General features: G+C 38.3%; 2 protein-coding genes and 1 pseudogene across 2 annotated transcripts; 2 read left to right on the forward strand and 1 right to left on the reverse strand.

The window, feature by feature from the left end:
* Nucleotides 1-131: 131 nt before the first annotated feature.
* On the forward strand, nt 132-6,004 carry LOC137899139 (cytochrome P450 2J2-like). The gene is made up of 9 exons (XM_068743156.1): nt 132-335; nt 2,130-2,292; nt 2,496-2,645; nt 2,723-2,883; nt 3,099-3,275; nt 4,149-4,290; nt 5,116-5,303; nt 5,389-5,530; nt 5,829-6,004. Exons 1-9 carry the CDS (start codon nt 132-134, stop codon nt 6,002-6,004), a joined length of 1,503 nt encoding a protein of 500 aa, XP_068599257.1.
* Nucleotides 6,005-7,892: 1,888 nt separating this feature from the next.
* Nucleotides 7,893-15,312, forward strand: LOC137899886 (cytochrome P450 2J2-like). Its single transcript, XM_068743937.1, has 10 exons — nt 7,893-7,910; nt 8,047-8,217; nt 8,333-8,495; nt 9,069-9,218; nt 9,302-9,462; nt 10,810-10,986; nt 11,189-11,330; nt 12,313-12,500; nt 12,639-12,780; nt 15,137-15,312. Exons 1-10 carry the CDS (start codon nt 7,893-7,895, stop codon nt 15,310-15,312), a joined length of 1,488 nt encoding a protein of 495 aa, XP_068600038.1.
* LOC137899916 (5S ribosomal RNA) lies at nt 13,446-13,563 on the reverse strand (annotated as a pseudogene).
* Nucleotides 15,313-15,950: the final 638 nt, after the last annotated feature.

Below are 15,950 nucleotides of genomic sequence, written 5' to 3' on the forward strand. Positions count from 1 at the left end.
GTTAATGAAAAGCTTTTGCACATACATACATTGAAGTGGACACTGGTCATCAACACTCTCTTTATTTTCTGCAAGGAGAAACAACTAAACCAGAAACGTATTTTTGACAAGCGTAAGTCTTTGGGTGCAGAATGGATCAGTCCACAGCTATAATTGGATCCTTTGCAGACTGGGATGTTAGAGGTCTGCTTCTCTTTGTGGTAGTTTTCATCCTGGTTGCAGATTATCTGAAGAACCGCCAGCCGGCCAACTTCCCTCCGAGTCCATGGGTGTTTCCTATTGTGGGCAACATGTTCTCTGTGGACCACAAAAGGACCCACGAGAGTCTGACTCAGGTAGATCCACACATCACAATATACCATTGAAACAGATCAATAGGATTCTGCTGTTATCATAAATATGGTTGAAATCTATTTCAGACAGAATTCATGACTGTAAAGTGTGTTTTGTGACAATAAGAATCTTACTGATTGATCTGTTGTACTTTGATTGAAGCCCGTCTTACACCAGCAGACTTTGAAAAGATTCATGTTTTACATGCACTCACACCTCGAGCCAATTAGACATGAATGCATAATTGCATGACGACAGGTAGATTTCTTTTGCCATTATTTTCTGTCATGCTGTTTGTGGAAAATTTACAGGCCTAATTTTTTTAAACTAAATAGCAGAAAAGGATGTAGCTATTGGCTGCTAGAAGTACTAAAATAGCAGGACTTAACTAGAAAAGCACCCAGAGAACGCAGACCTCCGCCGGACAGTTCATTAGAATAGAATAGAAAGCCTTTATTGTCATTGCATAGTGGCTACACAATTCATTCCCCTCCTAATTAGATTTACACCGTCCACATAGTGATCTGGATCATCATCAAAAGGTGATATAAGTAATTATTATTTAAGTTATAACTTACTAGTGAAGACACGTTTTAAATGAAAACACTGGATGAATAAGAATTGCAGCTGGTAGCTTTTGTCAAATGGCCACATGGTTAATGATTATTGCAACAGAAAACAGGCAAAGAAATTGTGAAAGGCATTAAAAATACACATTGGCAGACAAAACTAACACACCCACCCTCAGCCAAGAGAAATACACAATTCAGGCTGGTTAGTCATCTCTTTTTGTAAGAGCACGGTCACTCTGACTGGTGACAGTTCTGAGTGCAAAGGCTAATGGGACTGTTAGTGTTTAAGTTAAACAATATATGTTTCAGTGATGTTTTGCTAATGTTTTACCTGTGACCTTCTTGATGTGAGGTAACAGCGCTATAACCACCATTCCAATTACAGACATACATACAACATGCAGACAGGCGAAGCTGCAGGCAGGTTTGTTGGGGGGGTCAAGAACCCATAAATGAGGGACTACAGATATATTTTATTGCTCTTCATTGTAAAAAGCCTGAACAGTGTTGAGCCAGTCTGGTTATTGTAATATTTAAAATGCACAATAATCATTAAACGTATTTAAATCAAATCACAAGCATCTGTTGAAATCTTGCACCGTGAGATTTAAAGCAGCCATACATATTTGACTTAAATTACATCATTATGCTACAGAACATTGCTGTGACATTACATGACTGTGTCAAATTTTATAAACATTGGTCAATAATCAACCGAGATATTGAGGAACACATTTTGAAGCTCCATTGACTGCAATGTTACCAAAACATTTTAACTGATCCAGAATCCAGGATCTCTTCTGGATCGTCACTAAAATGTAATCATCTGTTCCTGGTAACATTCCCAACATTTCATCAAAATCCATCCATAATCTTTTGAGTTAACTTCCTAACAGACAAACAAACCAACAACAACAGAAACAAATACAGAAACATGTTGCTGATTAACTGTTCACATTTTATAAGTGCTCAATAAAAACTTTCTTAATTCCGGAAAAAGCACATACACATATTTTCAAGATTCTGATTGTTTGGGCCTCAGCAGAGGAAGAGGAGTAGCTACCGGATCACTTGCAATGTAAACTGAAGAGACTTGCTTAGAATAAAGTTAACTGAAAGTAAAGCAATCAGGGCCTGACCGGCATGCCTGAAAGGAGCAGGGATGTGTAGGCTACAGTAATATGAAGCTTCATGCTGTCCCTCCTCTGTCACGTCTTCCCACAGTTATCAGAGACATACGGGGACGTTTACAGCCTGCGCATGGGCCAGAATTGGATGGTGGTGTTAAACAGACTTGAAGTCATTAAAGACGCTCTGGTAAATCAAGGAGACAGTGTGGTAGATCGTCCATGCTGTCCAATGCGTAAGGATAAAGTCCACGAACTAGGTAAGACGACATAATACACATGTTTTACTCCTGTGCTGCTCATACGGGGAAGTATGACATAAATATTACAGATTGCCCTTTAACCTGTTGTTTTATTTAAAACAAAATACTTCAAAGCAGTTATACTTTACCCACTCCATGAGCTTGTGGCATATTTAATGTTTAATAGTCAGTGTGTTAATGTCATTCCCTATTTTCTTCAGGTGTCCTTACTAGTAGTGGGAACATTTGGAAGCAGCAGAGGCGTTTTGCAGTTTCAACTCTCAAATATTTTGGATTTGGCAGGAAGTCACTTGAACCTGTCATCTTGGAGGAATTTTCACATTTCGCAAATGACATCGCAAATTTTAAAGGTAGATTTGGACGCGCTGACTCATTTAGAATGTTCAGTCAGAAATACTGAATTGATGTCTTCCGTTAAATTGTGCAGGTAAGCCATTTGCGCCACACCTCGTCCTCATCAAGGTTGTCTCCAACATCATCAGCACCCTGGTTTTCGGTCATCGCTTTCAGTACAGTGACGAGAAGTTTGGGGCACTGATCAATAGTTTTGACAAAATTTCTCAGATCGACGCCTCAATTTGGTCACAGGTACGGCATTTTCAAGCCGTTTGTTAAAAATCTTTATGCTGTGTAGAATAGTTCTGATATTCCTCCTTGTGATCAAACTGTTTATCATTCATTCTGAGAAAGCTGATTTGCAAATTTGGAATCAATATACCAACTTATTGTTCAGAACAAATCCAGGAAACAAAACCTTTCTCTGAGAGACCTTAGTAATTGTTTCAATATGCTCTGCTCTGCAGTTTTACAATTCCTTCCCTCTTCTGATGAGGCATTTGCCAGGCCCACATCAGACAGCAAAGAGTCTCTGGAAGGATATAAAAGCCTTTGTAACAGCAGAGATCGAGGAGCACAAAAAAACATTGGACCCTGCAGATCCAAGAGATTACATTGACTGCTATCTGAAGGAGATTCAGAAGGTGACTGATATTCCATGCGGTTGTGTATTGCTTACATTGTGACGATGCTCAGGCTTCAGTTCCTGTAAAACATTGTATCTGCTTGTTTTTTTTGACTGCAGAACTATTATGTGTTCAAGCCTGTTGCCTGCTATTATAGCTGCCTTGAATAGTAGACCTCGCTGATCGGCCTGTCTGTTTATGTCTGTTACTTCGTTCTCTTTGTTTTCTCAATGTTGTGTCACATGTGGTGTATTATTGGTTGTTGTCTGTGATATGTGATGATGTCTATATTGTTCAGTCAGTGAAGAAAAAAATTCCCTATGGGGACGAATAAATAAATATCTATGTATCTATCTAAATGTTGCACTGCTGTGACATTTCACTGAAGCAGTGTCTTCCTCCTCCTTATCTCCAATACTAACACTCACTTTATTCCGACAAAGAAAAGCCAATTTAATGATTGTTGATGATGAATATATTTATTAGATAGAATGTTAGAGTACAAGTACAGTCATACAGTAGCATGTATTACAGTACAAGTACAGTCAAACATCCTGTCTAAGAGGAGCATTTAAAAAAATCCCTCGCGGTCTTGTATCCATTGAAAGTCCTTGGTACATAAATCATCCACAATTAACAATACAAATTTAACAATACAAATACAAATAAAACCAATATAAAAAATTACTCAATTGATGCAAAATAACAAAATAACAGATTATTTGACATTCAGATTATTCTATTCTATGTTTGTTCTAATATGAAATTTAAATCAAAATTATTACAATTTTTTTTTTTACCTTTGCTGAAATACCATTGCTATGTACTTTGTTTATCGGTTTCCGGATTAACAAATTTTTTTCTGTGTGCTACTGTATATTATATCTTCAGAGTGAGGGGCAAGCTAACAATACTTTCGATGAGGAAAACCTGATCGTCTGTGTCATGGATCTGTTTGTGGCTGGCTCTGATACCACAGCCACCACTCTGCGCTGGGCTTTCCTCTACATGGCAAAGTACCCAGAGATTCAGGGTGAGAGCATTGACCAAGTTACAGTAATGTTACATTCAATAAAGTGTGGAAATGAGTGACAGCGAATCAAATGTATTAGTGCTAATGCGGTCAACTCCTCTCTGGCTCCCACTCGTCAGCCAGGATACTGTCAGCGATTAAATGTTCAGATTAGGGCCAGAATGTGAACCCCAAACTCTGCACCAGCAGTTAAGGAATTATCGGAGTCTCAGAAACGATCACAAATATAAGTGTGCTCCGGTTTTTATTTTAGTTTTATTATCTGACTACTTTCATAACATGGAAAATTTTAAACCTTTTTGAATAATAATACCAGCGTCAGATGAAAACTTCAAATTACTGTATATAAGGTGGACAAGTAGACAAATCCAAAAATAGCAGAATTATATAAAAATCCTGAGTCAATTTGTGCCTAAAAGTGGAAGAAAATAGACAAAACACAGAAGCCATCTTCATGATATGTTTCATCATATCTTTCCAGGCCCCTGCAAAGGTTGTATGAAATGTAATTTTAATCTGAGTGGCAGTGTTTGGGGAGATGTAGATAGACAGTTACAGATGGACATTTGGATGGACGAACACACATAAGGACATGAGTAACCTTAAATGCCCCCTTTTTCCGGTGAAATAAAAAGCATCAGATGTCACACTTTGTCAGAGTAGGACTAGTAGCTAAGGTGGCATTCAAAGTTCTGTTTGATGGTTTCAGATTTCTTGTTACTGTTCTGCCATGTTTCCACTCAGCTCACCTGTTCATGAGCTTTTGAAGATGTAGTCAGTTGGTGAAATGACATTTCCACTCGTACTTGTTCCTCTGTTGCATAGAAAAAGTCCAGGCTGAGCTAGACGGAGTGATTGGACGATCCAAACATCCGACAATGGATGATTGTGCAAGCCTGCCCTACACTAATGCTGTCATTCATGAGATCCAGAGGATGGGCAACATAGTCCCTCTCAGTATACCTCATTTTACCAACAGAGACATCCAGCTGGGAGGCTACACGATCCCAAAGGTCATTTCTACTATATGAAACATTTACTTAACATACACTACCATGGCATGTTCCTATTCATTTGAATTCATTTTGCAATCATCAGGGAGTTGCAATAATTCCCAATTTAACCTCGGTGCTGTTGGACAAGAATGAGTGGGAGACGCCCTTTACCTTCAACCCAGGACACTTTCTGACCAAAGAGGGGACGTTTGAGAAGAGAGCTGCCTTCATCCCTTTCTCTGCTGGTGAGGACCCACACAACTTAACATCAGTGTCATTTCATTTTCATTTTAGCTTTTGTCCCCTCTTGACACACACAAAAAAAATCATGCTGATGAATTCTGACCAGGAACACAAAAGATGATATTTTTGGTGTTGACAGCCAGGGTGGCACGGTGTGCAGTAGGTAGCGTGATTAACATCAAAATTCGACTTGAATGATGTCTTAAATTAGTTTGACTTTAGCCCCAGAGCTTCTTGTCAAAGAAACATTCTGCTGATTTCAGCCTGCTTTGCTTGTTGTCTGTTGTTTTGCTGCCTCAGGGAAGCGTTTGTGTCTTGGGGAGACTCTGGCCAGGATGGAGATTTTCCTCTTCTTCACCTCCTTCATGCAGCACTTTACCATCTCCATGCCCGCTGGAGTGAAGCCTGTGATGGACTCCCGCTTTGGTGTCACTCTGGCACCGCCTCCGTACGACATCTGTGCCACATCACGCTAAGAGTAGTTATTTTTGTTAGCGTTCAAGTGTTCAGAGAACACAGAGCACTGTAAGTTTAGCTTAAGTGTAAACCACTTTGGAGCGTCATCTGAAAATATATCATTCAGCACAGAAACTAGGAAAACTGCAATTCCTTTTTTTTTTTTTTCCTGTTCTATTGATTGGTTTGATTGATTGAATGATTGATTTAAGTTTGTTTATTTCGAGCATTCGCAAAAAGATATAATACACGCAAGTAAAGAAATTCCAAATTATACATTTTGAAAAGGAGTGGGAAAAGGAAAAACATATTTAATCCCACCCCCATTCTCATCATCAATAACTTTATATTAACATTTTAAACACTCACTACTGTCCTTCAAATAAAAAAATTAAACATAAAAAAATTAAAAATGAGCAAAACAGGTCTAAACCAATTTACCAATTATCAACTCAATCAACAGTAATTGCATTATAGAACCAAAATTAGTGCGAGAAATAGAACAAAGTAAATTCCTGGTGGAGTTTCTATGGTAACAATTAAGCGTTCATTTACATTATAATAGTCATATACCAACAATGTTTTTTAAAAAAAACTGTTCAGTTTTCATGTCCTGTTCTTCTCATGCAGAGTAGCCTATCACAGCACGGCATTTACCAGCACTGACTGGCTCAGGCTGCTTAGTTGTCTTCTGAAATTTCACTCGATGTGTATTTGTTTAGTGCAAGTAACAAGTGAGCCAAGGAGGTTCAGGATGAATTTAGTTCTATAACTATTTCTGTAATTGATTGTGTCTTGAACAAAAGGATCATCGTTTGAAGCAGTAGACCATAACTAGAAATAGCAATAAACCCAGAGCTGGCCTGGCAATGATCAATGAGTACACTGCCATTGATTTATCAGGCATCTTCTTGAATAAATGCACAAGTCATATTAATCCTGATGTGTGGAACCAGTCTGTACAAGATTGTACCTACCGGTAAATCAATCAGGGCTCAGACAATGATAGACAATGACAATAAACAATGATAAAGATGGTGCCAAATAAATGTTGTTGTTCATTAATTCATCCAATCACTCAGTCATTCATTCATTCATCCATATGCTTGAAGATTAGATTAAATGAATGGCTCAAAAGAATCCAGAGGGTTGAAGAGCAGGGCAGCGCGGTGGTGCACTGGGTGGCGCTGTTGCCTCACAGCGAGAAGGTCCTTGGTTCTATTCCACCTGGGGCCTTTTGTTCAGAGTTTGTATTGAGGTCAGGATCTCTTTCACAAGGGTGACCTGGCTAAGAGGTCAGCAGCACATGTTGTAACAGTTACATAGAGATGATGGCATTAAATAAAACATACAAATTGGAAGGTGCAGTATAGTGCATTCAAATGCGGGCACTCCATGCATTCCACGCAGAGGTGGCAGCAAAGCTGAAACTCTTTTTCCCCAATTCTGTCCTTACCCCATAGGAACAGATAAAACTAGTGAAAAGCAAGAACGCAAGGCTTAGCAAATGCTTGTTTTCTACAAGAAAGTGCACAAGTAAGGGGGAGTCAGAACGAGTCTTATAAATAAGAATCAGTCGATTTTTTTAATGGTAACCAGTTGAATTATTCTCTTGCAAATATATAAAATACAAACAATAAAAGAGCTATTGTGTTTCATATCAATCAAGTGACAACAGGTTACCAGAAAATAAAATAGCGTTTAACTCGCCACAATCTTGTATTTCATTCTTTCTCTCTTAATGAAAATCTCAAAATAATTTTTAAATGAATTGAAAGAAGAAGAAAAAAGGGAAATATTCAGAAAGTGAAATGTCCTCACGTTATTTCTGAAATGTTTTGTTTTTGAGGAAAAGTCGCTGAGTCACCCTCGGAAGGTTTCAAAGTCTACAACCACAAGGGAGGGGCAATGACGATGTGGTGGATAATTGAGGTATAGTTCATTATGAAATGCATAAGCTTTTTCTGCCACAAGAGAAACAACTAGAACACAAACCTCAGTTAGGTGATCCTGAGCCATTGTGTGCAGAATGGATCAAATCCTTTCTTTCATCGGATCCTACGTGGACTGGGATGTCAGAAGTCTGCTGCTCTTCATGGTCATTTTTATCCTAACTGTAGATTACCTCAAGAACCATCGGACAACTAACTTCCCTCCAGGGCCTTGGGCATTTCCTATTGTGGGCAGCATGTTCTCTCTGGACCAGAAAAGGTTCCATGAGTCTTTGACACAGGTAGATCTACACATGTCGAATGTACAACTGAAAATATGGGTCACAAAGAGTTACCTTTCTGATATCTTTTATGTGAAGCTTCATGCTGTTCCTCCTCTGTTGAATCTACTAACAGTTAGCAGGGACATACGGAGATGTTTACAGCCTGCGACTGGGCCAGGAATGGATGGTGGTGTTAAACAGGTTTGAAGTGATAAAAGAAGCTCTGGTAAATCAAGGAGACAGTGTGGCGGACCGTCCAGACGAACCTCTGCTAGACGATATAATCAACATGAAAGGTAAGAAGACCAATGCAGTAGTGATTAAAGCCCACGAATAAAAGGAAAGCATTATTTATTTTATAATGTATTAATACTGCTGATGATACATTCAAGGTTCATTCTCTTAAACATATTGTGAAGTATCTTTTCTTCCAAACAAATAACTAATCTGTATTGATGTCATTAAAATACATAATGATCCAATTGAAACTCATCTACACTTTGTGGTCTAAAGGTTTGAAATTCATGTAATTGTTTTCTTAAGTACCGGTAGGTTATTAGCCTTTTTTTTTTTTTTTTTTTTACACTTTCACTTGTGCTGAACAGCTTTTACTCTATGATATGAGAGATGATTTAAGCACTACCTTTCTGGGAAATTTGTTAACTAGTCCAAATTTTAGCTTTAGACATAAATAAAATATTTTAAGACTTCATAATAAAATAACAACACTCTTCTCTTCAGAAAATGAAGGTTGTATTTAAAGCGTAATAAAACAAATGCTTTGTGAAACATTGTATATCAAAAATATTATTCCTCAATTTCCTGGATTTATACATCTAATTTTTATCTTTCATTTGATTTTCCAGCAGGTGTGGTTTCCAGTAATGGGAATGTGTGGAAGCAACAAAGGCGTTTTGCACTTTCAACCCTCAGATATTTTGGATTTGGCAAGAAATCTCTTGAACCTGTCATCTTGGAGGAATTTTCACATTGTGCAAAATACATGAATAGCTTTAAAGGTACATTTTTATGTACAGTGACACATGTACAGTACAGTATAGTACAGTACAGTACCGAATTAACTTTTTTTTTTATTATGCAGGTAAACCATTTGCTCCACACCTCATCATCAACAAGGTTGTCTCCAACGTCATCTGCTTGCTCGTCTTTGGTCATCGATTTGAGTACAGTGATGAGGAGTTTGGGAAACTGATCAAGTATTTTGAAAAAGCTTTCCAGATTGAAGCTTCCATTTGGGCACAGGTACAATAAGCTATTGATAAAAATATGTGTACTGTACTGTGTACTATTTTCGTGCAATTATTAACAGCCTCAGGTGGGGACTGTAAGGTGCCCCCCCGAAAAACATCTTTCGCACAATCCGCTCTCTCTGTGAAAGGTGCTAGTCTGTGGAATCTGCTCCCTGTCCACCTAAAATCTATGACACAATTGGTCTCCTTCAAAAAAGAAACGAAATCTTGGATGTGCAAGCAGCAGCACTGTACCCATGTTTAAATGTGTACATAGTTTTATCTCTAACATTTCTTTTTTATTACTGTCTTGTTTTATTCTTAATTGTTTTAGTTCTGTGATAAAAACATGCATAGATGACTTTTTAAAACAATTTTCCTTCCTTTCCATGTTTGGAAATGGATATCTGTGTTGGAAGCCCATCTGTGGACAGGTGCTGCAAATTAGCTTCAGCTATAAGCGCTATAATGCAGGCATCAGATACTTGTGCTACATGTGTCTATGTTTTGTCTTTGTCCATATTCAAATAAACCAGAATTAATAATTCATTATTTCATGAATTCATGCCGCTTTTTTGAAACGGCAAAAAAAATCACAAATGCAAAACACAAGAGCTAATTTGTATAATATTTTTTATTGATCAGCACAAACAGAAACTCTTTAACTGAGATGCCATTATGTGATAACCCATTTTTATCTCCAGTCCCATAGGTCATGTTATCTGTTGTGTCTGTTCGCTGGATTCTCTGCCAAGGTTTCATTCAAAACAGAACCCAAACAGTCAACACAGGAAGCAAGGAGTACAATTCAGGGATTCAGGGAAAAGCACCCAAACAGGAAAACTGAAAAATAAAACATCTTTCACATGAGAGGAATAGCACCATTCATGGTAATAAAAGAAAAAAAACCTCACTGTAAAATCACACTGGAAGAACATAGAACTTCTAGCAAAGCAATGATGAGACCCACCGGGGGAAACACTATGAACCAGTAGGGAGAGGAAAGAAACACAATAAAGAGGCAACTAGAGGATATTAGGAGCAGATGGGGCCTAGACACAGGTGAAAACCATAAACAGATAGAAAAGCATCCAGAGAGCGCAGACATCCGCCGAGCAGCTCATTCCCCTCATAATTAGATGTAGACCATCCGCATGGTGATTTGGATCTTATAGTACATTCCTTTTTCAGGAAAATCAGTCATTTGAGTAACTATTTAGGCACAGCTAAAAACGTAAAATGCAGAAAGCTGTATTAGAAGTGATTTGTAATACATTTTAATAATACATTATGTTATCAAACAAAATATTTTGCTGAGTTCCATTATCAGCCCATTATTCCAACCTGCTCCATTCCACAGCTTTACAACTCATACCCTTGGCTAATGAGACTTTTGCCAGGACCACATCAGAAAGTAAAGCCAATCTGGACCAATGTACTGGACTTCATAAGAGAAGAGATGGAGCAGCATAAAGAAAAGTGGGACCCTGCAAATCCAAGAGACTTTATTGACTGCTATCTGAGTGAGATTCATAAGGTGACTGACATTAGATTCAGTTTTGTCTAAAAACTGTTGCTCGTGAAGATGCTTGAAGGTCACACCTCGGACCTACCGATGTGTTGCACTGATGCCATTGCATCGTAAAACTGATATGTATTGAAAAGTTTAGATACCAGATTTCCTATGACCTTGGCTATAATTATGCTGATGTTCTTGTGTTCTGAACTATTTTCCTCAGACTAAAGGCCAGGCTGGCAGCACTTTTGATGAGAAAGCCCTGATCATTTCTGTCTTTGATCTGTTTGTGGCTGGTTCTGAGACCACATCCACCACAATTCGCTGGGCGTTCCTCTACATGGCAAAGTACCCTGAGATCCAGAGTAAGGTCCCTATCCAAGTAGATATTTGCATGTACACAATAATATAAACTCATTTATTAGTGGCTGCTTTATAGATATGTAATTTATCATCCTTGCAGATGTTGAATTTATTTGCAATGTTTCAGCACTAGATCATGTGGAAATTATGACTTGTCATTTATCTGTATGTCTCTCCTGCATACCATTCTCAAAAAATTCAAAATCACAGTTGATGAGTCCTTTAAACAGGAGGAGATTAATTTTAGCAAAAAAGCAACACTCAAAAAATCTTAAAAAGAAAAGAAGCTAACAATGAATGTCAGTCTTCACTGTTCCCCATGAAGCAGCCAACTCACAAGTCCAAGGTGAGGCAGAAAGCAGCAGGGAGCCCAAATAACAGACTAAAACTAAAAAGGGTCAACAAACTAAAAATAAAAAATACAGATTAGAACTCAGCATGTTACCACAAGGATTAATCGGTGATCTGACAAATGCTGAATGCAGGACTAGAGCTCATTAGTGGTGAGAAGAAGGTGTGGTTGATCAACTGACTGAATGCAGGTAAGTGGCAGATAAAGAAACAGGGAGGGAATACCAGCAAGACACACTCTGCAGATACAAACAGGCAAGAAGGAACATGAAGAAAAGCTAAGAACAGGGAAAAGCATGAGGGAGAAGGGCGAGGGATCATGATCCTGACATCATGGAAAAAGTTTAGATGGACATTCCTTTTTTCTGACAGCTCTGTGGAGAATGCTGTCTGTAGGTATAGGGAGATATATACTGTATATAAATATACCATCTCACTTCTGAACAAGACGTAAAGAAAAATCTACATGTAAAAAATGCTGTATAGCCTCATATTAAATATTGCAAAGCAAAAAAAAGGACGAATTAATTCATTCTACAATGTGGTAGTGTTATGTTGTGCTGTGTGCCAAACATTTAGCCTGATGATGAAATGCTGCTTAAGATCTTTTTCACCTACCCCACCGTTTTACAGAAAACGTCCAGGCTGAGATAGACAGAGTGATCGGACAGTTCAGACAGCCAGCAATGGAAGATCGTGTAAACCTGCCCTACACTAATGCTGTCATCCATGAGATCCAGAGGATGGGCAACATAGTCCCTCTCAGTCTGCCTCATGCTACCAACAGAGACATCCAGCTGGGAGGCTACACGATCCCAAAGGTCATTTCCTGTATATATATATATATATATATATATATATATATATATATATATATATATATATATATATATATAACACTATCACAACCAATACTATGACGTGCTCTTATTAATTTTAATTATGAATCCGATCATCAGGGAGTTACGATAATTCCCAATTTGACCTCGGTGCTGTTCGACAAGAATGAGTGGGAGACGCCCTTTACCTTCAACCCAGGACACTTTCTGACCAAAGAGGGGGCGTTTGAGAAGAGAGCCGCCTTCATTCCTTTCTCTGCTGGTGAGGATCAATGCAATATTTACCCTCGCCGAAGGGGAGACGAGGGTATTGCAATTGGGTCCGTTTGTCTGTTTGTTTGTTTGTTTGTCTGTTTGTCTGTCCGCGCGCATAACTCAGAAACTAGTCACCCAATTGACTTGAGATTTTTACACAAGCAAGGTTCTGTCCATGGCTCGGTCCTCCCCGAGAATTGCGTTGATCCGGATCCAGATTCTATAATTTCTTTTACATCTGGAATTGTGCCTGTGCTGTAACATGGGAGTGTCACTTTAAGAGGGAGGGACACGAATGGCATGATGGGAAAAAGAGTCCAGAAGGTGTGTTGTAGTACGCAGGAAACAAAAATATTACTTGACGTTACTGAACCGAGGACTGTAATTAAAAGTTGCCAAACGAAGATGAACGTGAGTCCAGTTGTTCATTTCATTTCAGGGGTGCAACATAAAAGTTGTATCTTTTCCCATTCCGGAGCAGCAAGCTAGAGCAGGTTTGGCCCCTCTGATCCGGAAGCCCTGTTTACTGTCTCACAAGATCGAATAGTCTACTGGTGGCGAGGGTCTGCAATCTCTGATTGTCTTTCTAGTTTTAAAATTGCATCTTTAATGACGGATGCTTCTGGGTCTCAATCATGAGATCAATATTAAGTGTTACAAACTTACTTGAAAAGCTCACATCACCTGGTGTTCCGAGGTGGTCTCCCACTCGAGTACTAACCAGGCCCCTGCCTGCCTGGCTTCCAAGATCTGATGAGATTGGGCATTTCCAGACAGGTGTAGCATGAGCTGAGAGCAGCTGGAGGAAGAACAGTATTTATAGTTACACAATCAGAAAAATAATGTATTTTGGGGGCTCAGGGAAAAAAATACCATGTTTTATAAAAGAAAAGTGCCAAATTCCATCACCATAGTCATCACAGCTTTGATTAGAATTTGTATACATTTATTTATTTAACTTTCTGAAAGTTTCTTTTTAATTATGCTTTTACCTGTTAATAAAAAAAAATATCTTAATGATTTTAGACTATGCCTTTAATGCAGTCAAACACGCAATTATTTTATCTCATTATGGTGTGTTGGCATCAACGGTGCAGCCCGTAAATGGTTCAAGTGTTATTTGACAGAAGTGCTTGGGGAATTTTCTTCTTTTGTGGCTCTGTCTCCAGTTGGGGTACCTTAGAGTTTCATTTTGGGGCCCTGACTATTTTCCATGTTTGTATCATATGCTTGGGTTTCATCTTTTAAAAAACATATCTATCTCCTTCCATTGTTTTGAAGATGACATGTAGATTAATTTGACATTAGAAAATAATTATACAGAGTCATTGCCACATCTTGAGTTTTGAACTTTGTGTTTAAATTCATGACAGATATAGTCATTCTGACCAGCTAGATCAGGCATGGGCAAACCCAGGCCCAGGGGCCATATGCGGCCCGTTGGTCTTTTTAATCCGGCCCGCCAAACATGTCCAAATTATATCATTAAATAAAATTGTATTATAATTAAACCTCATTCATTTGACCTAATCCCTGTAATGCTACCTGTAAAAGGCCAAATCCTTTAATGCAATAGCTTTCATGTGTCATTTATATGAGCTCACACAAATACTCCATCCATCTGTTCTTGGTCCGGCCCCTCTGTCAAATTTTAGAACCTATTGTGGCCCGCGAGTCAAAAAGTTTGCCCACCCCTGAGCTAGATAGTAGTGCTGGCACTTCTGGTCCCCCAAGGTCATGCTTTAGAAAAATTACTCTCAAACACGTACACACTTTATTGAGTTTCTCAGACACTGTGCTTCAGCATATTGCTTCGTTTATGTTCCCTGTTTTTTTGACATTTTCCTGTGAACTGTTGGTTTTTAGCAGGCTATATAAATACATTTGACCTTTGATCTTATATAATGATAGCACATTGGACCCACAGACAGAGGTCAGGGATTATAAATATATGATAATCCCTTTGCGGGACTAATATAGGGAACATTTTATTATTATTATTTTTTTATCTTATTCTTGTAATAAATGTTGTCCACTCACAAATGCACTGCTATCACTTTATTCATTGAATTGAAATACTTGCTGCCTCAGCAGTTTTCAGTGAAGACTCCTAAAATGATAAAGACAGGCTGGTGAATTATCTTTGGGTCAGACATTAATCTGCAGTGTTGATTATTATAGGCTTTAACAATCTCTTTGTGAAAAATCTGTTCACCAATCTGATCGAGTCCTCAAATAATAAAATAATCTCTGTCATCATAACCCGACCAATGATAATATTATAATATTATAACAAAATGTGTGTCATAGATATTTTTTGTTTGCTTTATTTTTATTCTCTCTTTGTTGTTTTCCTGCCTCAGGTAAGCGTTTGTGTCTTGGGGAGAATCTGGCCAAGATGGAGCTATTCCTCTTCTTTACCTCCTTCATGCAGCACTTTAGCTTATCCATGCCTGCTGGGGTGAAGCCTGTGATGGACTACCACTTTGGTGTCACTCTGGCACCACAATCATATGACATCTGCGCCACATCACGCTAACAATATCCTGTTTTCTTTGTCTGTCTTTGGAAATCGACCTCTCACTGGACAAGCCGAAAGTACAGTAGGAGTAGTAGTCTGATAAAAATGTCATGGGGTCAGAGTCCGTTGCTGTGTTGGCATAAGGTGGTGATTGTGTTGTTGTCTCACAGATTATATAATGTGGTGCACATTTGTAACACGTGACGCAAGAATATAAAGGAAACCAAATGGTTTTTTTTTAATGGTAACCAGTTGAATTATTCTCTTGCAAATATATAAAATACAAACAATAAAAGAGCTATTGTGTTTCATATCAATCAAGTAACAACAGGTTACCAGAAAATAAAATAGCGTTTAACTCGCCACAATCTTGTATTTCATTCTTTCTCTCTTAATGAAAATCTCAAAATAATTTTTAAATGAATTGAAAGAAGAAGAAAAAAGGGAAATATTCAGAAAGGGAAATGTCCTCACGTTATTTCTGAAATGTTTTGTTTTTGAGGAAAAGTCGCTGAGTCACCCTCGGAAGGTTTCAAAGTCTACAACCACAGGGGAGGGGCAATGACGATGTGGTGGATACTGGAGGTATAGTTCATTATGAAATGCGTAAGCCTTTTCTGTCACAAGAGAAACAACTAGAACACAAACCTCAGTTA

This window comes from Brachionichthys hirsutus, chromosome 9 (assembly GCF_040956055.1).
Source record: "Brachionichthys hirsutus isolate HB-005 chromosome 9, CSIRO-AGI_Bhir_v1, whole genome shotgun sequence".
Taxonomy (NCBI): domain Eukaryota; kingdom Metazoa; phylum Chordata; class Actinopteri; order Lophiiformes; family Brachionichthyidae; genus Brachionichthys; species Brachionichthys hirsutus.